Source organism: Panthera uncia, chromosome E1 (assembly GCF_023721935.1).
Source record: "Panthera uncia isolate 11264 chromosome E1, Puncia_PCG_1.0, whole genome shotgun sequence".
Taxonomy (NCBI): Eukaryota; Metazoa; Chordata; class Mammalia; order Carnivora; family Felidae; genus Panthera; species Panthera uncia.
Window position 1 is genome coordinate 11097158 of NC_064814.1, and position 8960 is coordinate 11106117.

Sequence of the window (8960 nt, forward strand, 5' to 3'; positions counted from 1 at the left end):
ACTTTGTATACATATTGGGTACCATGTGTATCATCAAACATGAGCTACACAACAGCCTAACATGAATAGTATTCCACATTTTAGGTGAGAATATTTCACTGTGTAATTTCATATAGCCAATAATGGACAGACTCAGATTCAGGACTGGATATTTTTTTTTCCTGCTCAAAGGCAACTACTTTTACATGTCAGTAAAAGTAGCAACAATATTTAGTACTGAGGACTAGTAAGCTGTGCAAATGAATTTCTCCTTTAACAATGGAGGAAATAACCCCTCATATATGCAGATAACATCTGTTCAAAAATCAGTTTCTCACAACTCAGCAAGCAGCAGATACATGTGAGGACAGGTAGGACTGCATTTTGGAGCTGTCAAGAAAACAGGGAGCCTTTCCCATCTCCATATGTTCAGCCACACGTGCAATTTGTCCCCATGAAATCTTGTTAGGATCCATTGTGTCCTCACAATAGAGTCTCATCTAAACTGACTAATATCTTTGTTTCGTGCAAATCCAATTCAGAATAACCTCCTTCTACTAAACATCTACCACCAGAATGAAAAAATAAGTAATTCCCTGTAATAAAAAAATGGAGCATATATTGCACTCCCCCTTCTTCAGCTCAGGTTATGATCTCACGGTTTGTGAGTTTGAGCTCTGCATTGGACTTGCTGCTGCCAGGGCAGAGCCCACTTCAGCTCCTATGTCCCCTTCTCTTTCTGCCTCTCTCTCTCTCTCTCTCTAAAATGAAAAAACATTAAAAAAATTCTTAAAGAAATTTAAGACAAAATTAAAGACTCAGAGACTGTGCAATGAGCACATATGATTTTCTGAACCATCCAAGAAACTAAACAACCTCCTGTATTCTGTGAGGCAACTCTGAAGGATTTGAGGGGAATGAAGAGTGTGTTCCAGGAGGGTGAGAAGAATGTGAGGAAGAAGACAAATAACACAATGTGGGCATTCATAGGAGTTATAATAGAAAGTTGGCACTCTGGTCCTGAAATAATGGTGCTTCTTCAGCACTCAGGGATGTGAGGCTTGATTTGGGCTGAAGACTTAGGAACATTAGGCCCCGAGTCACCTCCTGGGAGCAGTGGAGGAATCTTGATGAACCATGAAGGTTCATTTCCAGGACACATGCCAACATTGTAGACTACATATCTGGGATTCTCTGAAGAGACTGCCAAGACCATGCGAGCCTACTACTGCTTCTTAAGAGCCAGATGGTTGGGTGATGAGATGAAGAACTGACACAACCTAGTTCCTACTACTTGCCAGGTATTGACCAAATCCTTCATGTACGTTATCTTTAATTCTTTAAGAAGAGTTGAGAATTAGAAATTAATAATTTCTATGAAGAAATTTTCAACATAGGTATTAAGGTTCCCATTATGGAGATGAGGAAATAGGACTGAGAAGGGTAAAGTAATGCCAGACTTTGGTTTCTCCCAGAATCTACTCTGAAGGATAGAGTCCAGGCATGTAGTTTCTTTGGGGAGGTCAAATCACACTGGTAGAAGTGTGGGGAAGTGACACAGGGAGGGGGCACTTTAAGGCCAGTGTCACAGTTTGCAAGTGAACCTTAAACCTGAAAAATATATCAGAGATGATGTAACACACACATGATGGGATTCTCCTAATAGCTACAAGGGAGCTGGAATCTTTTTAAATCAACTCTCCAGAATCGTTGGTTGAGCATTTCTCTCAGTGTGGTGCACATAGAAAGCATGTCATTTTGCTGTTGCATGAAAACAGCCTTTAGGCATAGAGATGCAGGTCTGGTAGGTAGAAATTGTCCCCAACACACTTAGATCTATGACATACAGTGGGCATATTCAAGATATTGAGAAACTATGGTTTTCACCAGTCACTCCAATATTTTTTTCATCAGAGTGGTGGACAGACACAATATCTAGAAGAAAAATAAGACTGAAGAGAAAACAGAGGAGGAGAAGCAAGAGGAATTGAAAGGGTAGAAGGAAAGGAAGGAAGGAAGGAAGGAAGGAAGAAGGAAAGAAGGAAGGAAGGAGAAAGCAAAGAGGGAAGAAAAGGGAAGACAAAAAGGGAAATAAGAGAGAGATGGACACAAAGCAGAGAAAGAAGAAGGAAGGAAGGAAGGAAGGAAGGAAGGAAGGAAGGAAGGAAAGAATTAAGAATTAAAAACAATTCAGCACAACAAAGATGTACTCTAAACATGAAGTCACTGACTAGGCTAGTTAACAAGGTTAGGACTAGAATCACCCAACTCACACTGGTTCGTCCATACTGCCCCAGTTACACCCCTGAAAGTCCTACATCCTGAGAAAGCACTCAATCCTAGGCAAATCAGCACTATTGGTCAACAAGGATGTACATTGATGCTTGCTTAGTCCCAGCGTACTGCTGCTGCTTCTACCCACCTGCTTTGGTTATGCCTTGCCATGTAAAAGAGATGATACCGGACATCTCTACCCAAAGGTCCTTGGTTGAACTGAGTTACTACAAGAGACGGATATGCCTGTGGGAGTCTTGAATCAGGCTTTTGTGGGGAAACAGACCTGGGCTCACACATCTACATTTGTCCCCATGAACATATCAGCATCATGTTCCTCTCCCCAGGAATACTCCTAATCCACATACAACCTAAGGACCAAAGCTGGGGAAGGATCACTGCTCTGTCACTACCTAGTCAAACTGGAAATGAATACATGATCTGATGATTATTGAAGCAAGAACGATGCTGCTGATGTGACAAATTTCCTTTAATCTGAAAATGTTTCTATGAGTTATTCTCAAATAGGAAACACATTAAACACCTATTTTCTAAAGATTCCTGTCATTTATGGAATGTCTTCTTCTACAAGCCCCCAGTGACTATGGAAAACAATGTAAACACCAACAAGGAAAGTCCCACCCATTGGTCTAAACTTCGGCGGTCCAACACATAAAAGCCCCAGATCAGGAGGAGGCACCAAAATCTGAAAACCTCACCTCTGCACAGGACCTGCCCATCCTCCACCCCTGACACCATGACCCACTCATGTTTTCCCTCCTGCTGCCAGCCTACGTGCTGCAGGACCACCTGCTGCCAGACCACATGCTGCCAGCCAACATGTGTGACTTCCTGCTGCCAGACCACATGCTGTGGGTCCAGCGGCTGTGGACAAATTTGCAGTGGGTCTACCTGCTGCCAGTCATGCTACCACCTGCTGTAGAACCACCTGCTGCCACCCTTGCTGTGTGTCCAGCTGCTGCCATCCTTCCTGCTGCCGATTGCCTTGCCAAGAACCATCATCTCCACGCAACATGGTTTGCCATTTGGAAAACAAAGTCACTGCCAATCATTGTTGAAAGTCAGCATGCAATCGCCAACATTTCTCTTATTCATCTGCCTGTCTACAAGCTTATGAATCAGTTTGATGAAGTGTGGACCACTTCTCCCTGATTCTCTTCTTCCATCATCTTATGAGTCATGTGCTAACTTCATGCATCCTGATACCGAGTCATGATCTCTGCCTTAACTCCACAGTCAAGATCTTCACCCTCTCCCTATCAGTAATATAGAGAAAGAAATCCTCAGGATTCATACATAGGTGTCTGCAACTACTGTAAATCTTCAAATTATGTTTTCTTTTTCAGTGTACTCATGGTCCTTGTATCCTGCTTTCTTCTTTGCATGATCACTTTGAAGGTCTCCCTAGATATAAAGGATCTCATCTATATTTCTTAAGAAATTCTGTACCATTCTGCATCCCATATGATCTTTGTTTCCTTGTACAGCATTCTCGATGTAAGGATTTATACACAGGTTGCATATCACATGCAGTATCTATTTGGAGCCTCGTACAGTCCTCCACTAATTATTGTCTCCATTTTCAGATAAGGAAATTTCACAGTGGAATGTCATGTACCTGACATGGACAGACTCAGATCCCAGACTGTGTCTCCTGCCTTGATGAAGGGCACTTACATTCATCTCTCCAGACAAGTTAGAAAACATCCTGGGACTGAGCACCAGCAAGATGTTCATCTGAGTGTCTTCTCTGACCACAGAAGTAATATTCTCCAGTATATGCAGGTGACATCTGGGACAAAGTTGTAGACATTAGTATCCTACAGTTCAGCCATCAGCAGCCTCATGTGGGGGCAGTGGGACCTTCCCTTTAGAGATCTTGGATCTTTTTGCTGCCTTGGGCTCCATCCAGCCCCTCAGCACTCCTCTGCATCAGATACAGGTGAGTATGTGGTGTCCTCATGAGCCACAGACGTGGCTGAACACACTTGTGTTTGGGTTGTGGAAATCACATTCTTGTTTGGCCTCCTAGTCCTCAGGACTTAATGGCAGAGTTAAAAGGTATCAGGAAATTTTATGCCAAACATATTATGCTCCCCAACTATAAGGCAATTTGTTATTGTGATCAAAATGTTACCAAGACAATTAAGGAAGGACAATGTCAGGGACTGAGAGTCTGTGCAATGGGCATGTATGACTTCAAGTAATCCATGGGCTCTGAACCATCTATAGAACAAACACTATCCATTATTTTATGAAGGAACTATGAAGCATTTGAGGGAAATAAAGATGCCTGTTCCAGGGTGGTGAGAAGAATGTGAGGAAGAAAAAGAGAAAACAAGGTGGACATTCATAGGAGTTGTGATAGACAGAAGGCTGGTGCTTCTGGTCCTGAACTAATGGTGCTGCCTCAGCACTCAGGGGTGTGAGGCTTGATTCAGGCTCTGAGAGGAAAAGGAGAATTAAGCCTTGGGTCACATTCTGGGATCAGTGGAAGGACCTCTGATGAGCTGTGAAGGCTCATGTCCAGGGCACTTGCCAACGTTGACGCCTACGTATCTGGGATGCTCTGGAGAGACTGCCAAGACTAAACTTGCCTACCTCTGATTCTTAAGAGCTGGGTATCTGTGTGACAGGATGAAGAACTGACATGACCCATGGTCCTACTACTTGCTAGGTATTGACCAAATGTTTCATGTACATTATCTTTAAATCTTTCCTTTTATTAATTTTTATTTTAATTCCAATATAGTTGATCTACCATGTCAAATTCATTTCAGGTGTACAATATAGTGATTCATCGTTTCCATACAGCACCCAATGCTCATCACAAATGCACTCCTTAATCCTCGTCACCTATTTCAACCATTCCCCCACCACTGTCTCCTCTGGTAACCATCGGTTTGTTCTCTCTAGTTAAAGAGTCTGTCTCTCTTTTCCTTTGCTCTTTCATTTACTTTCTTAAATTCCACATGAGTGAAACCATATGGTATTTGTCTTTCTCTGAATGACTTATTTCATTTAGCATTATACTCTCTAGTTCTATCCATGTCGTTACAAATGTAAGACTTCACTCATTTTTGTGGCTGAATTATATTCCATTGTAGATATATACCACATCTTCTTTATCCATTTGTCTATCAGTGGACACTTGGGCTGCTTCCATATACTGGCTATTGTAAATAATGCTGCTACAAACATAGGGTTGCATGTATCCCTTTGAATTAGTGTTTTTCTATTTTAGAGGTAAATACCCAGTAGTGCAATTACTGGATCATAAGGTAGTTCTATTTTTAACTTTCTGAGGACACTCCATACTGTTTTCCACAATGGAGCCACCAGTAGTACAGGAGAGTTCCCTTTCTCCACATCCTCACCAACAGCTGTTGTTTTTCTGTTGTTGGTTGTAGCCATTGTGACAGGTGTGAGGTGCTATATCTTATAATTTTGAATTGCATTTCCCTGATGATGAGTCATGTTGAGTATCTTTTCATGTGTCTGTGGGCCATCTATATGTCTTCTTTGGAGAAATGTCTGTTCATGTCTTCTGTCCATTATTTAATTGGGTTACTTTTTTGGAGGTGTTGAGTTGTGTACGTTCTTTACATAATTTGGATACTGACCCTTTTCAGATATGTCGGTTACAAATTCTTCCATTTCGTAGGTTGCCTTTTAGTTTTGTTGATTGTTTCCTTGGCTATGCAAACACTTTTTATTTTGATGTAGTCCTGATAGATTACTTTTGCTTTATTTCCCTGGCCTCAGGAGACCTATCTAGAAAAAATTTGCTATTATCAGTATCAGAGACATTACTGCCTGTGCTGTCTTCCAGAATTTTTATGCTTTCAGGTCTCACATTTAGGTCTTTAATCCATTTAGAATTTATTTTTGTGTGTGGTGTAAGAAAGTGGTCTAGTTTCATTCTTTTGCCTGTAGCTATCCGGTTTTCCCAACACCATTTGTTAAAGAGACTGTCTTTTTCCCATTGGATATTTTTGCCTCCTTTGTCAGACAGTAATTGACCATATAATTCTTGGTTTATTTCTGGGTTTTCTATTCTATTCCACTGGTCTGTGTGTCTATTTTTGTGCCGGTTCCATACTGTTTTGATTATTTTGGCTTTGTCTTGAACTGTGATAACTCCAGCTTTGCTTTCCTTTTTCAAATAACTTTGGTTATTTGGGATCTTTTGTGGCTCCATACAAATTAGAATTATTTGTTCTAGTTCTATGAAAAATATGCTGTTGGTATTTTGATTGGGATTGCATTAAATTGGTAGTATCTTTAATTCTTGAGGAAATTTTCAACATAGGTATTAAGGTTCCCAATTGTGGAGATGAGGAAATCGGGACTGAGAAGGGTAAAGTAATGTCATAGTTTGGTTTCTCCAGCAAGCTACTCTGGGGAGGACAGATCACACTGGTAGGAGTGTGGGGAAGTGACACAGGGAGGGAGCACTTTAAGGCCAGTGTCACAGTTTGCAAGTGAACCTTAAACCTGAAAAATATATCAGAGATGATGTAACACATACACACATTGGGATTCTCCTAATAGCAATGAGGGAGCTAGAGTCTTTATAAACCAACTCTCCAGAATCATTTGTTGAGCATTTCTCTCAATGTGGTATGTATAGGAAGCATGACATTCTGCTGTTGCATGAAAACAGCCCTTAGGCATAGAGATGCAGATCTAACACACTTACATCTATGACATATGGCAGGCATATTCAAGATATCATTGACAATCTATGGTTTTCACCAGTCACTCCAATATTTTGTTCATCAGATTGGTGGACAGACACAGTATCTAGAAGAAAAATAAGACTGAGGAGAAAGCAGAAGAGGAAGAGCAAGAGGTATTGAAAGGGAGGAAGGAAGGAGGGAAGGAAGGAATGAATGAACAAACAAACGAATGAAAGAGTGAATGAACAAAGGAGGGGAAAGGGAAGAAAAGACAGAAAGAGAGAGACAGACATAGCATAAAAAGGAAGAAATGAAGAATGAGAGACAGGGAGAGGGAGGAAGGAAACAAAAGAATTAAAAATTAAAAACAATTCAGCACAATAAAGATGTAGTCAGCCACATTAAGTCACTGACTAGGCTAGTTAGTAAGATTAGGACTAGAATCATCCAACCCACCCTGGTTTGCCCATACTGCCCCAGTTATACCACTGAAAGTCCTATATCCTGCAAAAGCCTTCAGTCTTAGGTAAATCAGGAGTACTGGTCAACAAGGATGTACATTGACTGATGCTTGCTTAGTCCAAGTGTATTGCTGCTGCTTCTACTCACCTGCCTTGGTTCTGCCTTGCCATATGGAAGAGATGATGCCAAACATCCTCTACCCAAGGGTCTTTGGTTGAACTGGGATATACAAGTGGGGTAGGGTGCTACAAGAGACAGATATGCCTGTGGGAGTCTTGAATCAGGCTTTGGGGGGAAAGAGATTTGGGCTCAGGCACGAATTTAATTCATCCCTATGAACATATCAGCATCCTGCTCCCCTACTCCAGGGATACTCCCAGTCTACATGCAACCTAAGAAACAAAGCTGGGGAGGGACCGCTGCTCTGACCCTACCCAGCCCAGCAAGAACTTGAATACATGATTTGATGATGACTGAAGAATGACACTGCTGATGTGACCACTTTCCTTTAATCTAAAAATGTTTATATGAGTTATTCTCAAATAGGAAACACATTAAACATTTATTTTCTAAATATTTTTGAAATTTGTGGAACTTTCTCTTCTACAAGCCCCCAGTGACTATGGAACACCATGTAAATACCAACAAAGAAAGTCCTTCCCATTGGTCCAAACTTTGGGGTCCAGTGCATAAAATCCCCAAAACAGGAAGAGGCACCTGAATCTGAGAAACTCACCCCTCAGAAGAAGCCCACTCTTCACTCCTGACACCATGACCCACTCGTGCTGCTCCCCTTGCTGCCGGATCACTTGCTTCCACCCCACGTGCCATTAGCCTAGTGGCTGTGGGTCCAGCTGCTGCCAGCCTTGCTGCCACCCAACTTGCTGTCAAACCACCTGCTGCCAGCCCAGCTGTGGGCCCAACAGCTGTGGACAAACCTGTAGTGGGTAGAGCTACTGTGGGTCCAGCAGCTGCGGCCCAATTTTCTGTCAAACCACCTGCTGGAGGACCACCTGCTGTCAGCCCCGTGGCTGTGGGTCCAACTGTTGCCAGCCCAGCTGCTGCCAGCCCTGCTGCTGCCCAACCCATTGCCACACTACCTGCTGTAGGACCACCTGCTTCCACACTTGCTGTGTGTCCAGCTGCTGCCAACCTTTCTACTGTTGATCCACATACTAAATCATTGTGTGACAGAGACCAAAGTTCTCTCAATCATCAGTTCTCCAATTACTGTCCCAAAGTCTACTACCAGGCTTCATTGGCATCCAGCATGCTGCCACCACCTTTATTAGTCATACTCGTGATTAAAAGGCTCTGCTAGTATGCATGTTGCTGCAAAGAACTTCGGTCTTATAGCCTTCGTCTTTATTTGCTGTTTATCTCTGATAGCTGTAGGCATTCTTTCTCCTTGACCTACAGTCATTGTGGCAGCCTTGCAAAATGATCACCACTTTCCCTCTCAGTATCACAAAGCACAAATTTATGATTTTTTTTGTTTCTTCCTAGTTTACTATTTCATTATAATCATTTTTATATACTTAT

The 8960-nt window shown here is 42.1% G+C and overlaps 1 protein-coding gene across 1 annotated transcript in view; it reads left to right on the plus strand.

The window, feature by feature from the left end:
* The window catches only part of LOC125926524 (keratin-associated protein 4-12-like), a 50823-nt gene extending 42238 nt beyond the window's left edge, over window positions 1–8585 (plus strand). Inside the window, 3 exon segments of the mRNA XM_049636029.1 lie at window positions 3033–3146; window positions 3184–3253; window positions 8195–8585. Coding sequence (XP_049491986.1) covers window positions 3033–3146; window positions 3184–3253; window positions 8195–8585 — 575 coding nt within the window.
* The last annotated feature ends 375 nt before the right edge of the window (window positions 8586–8960 follow it).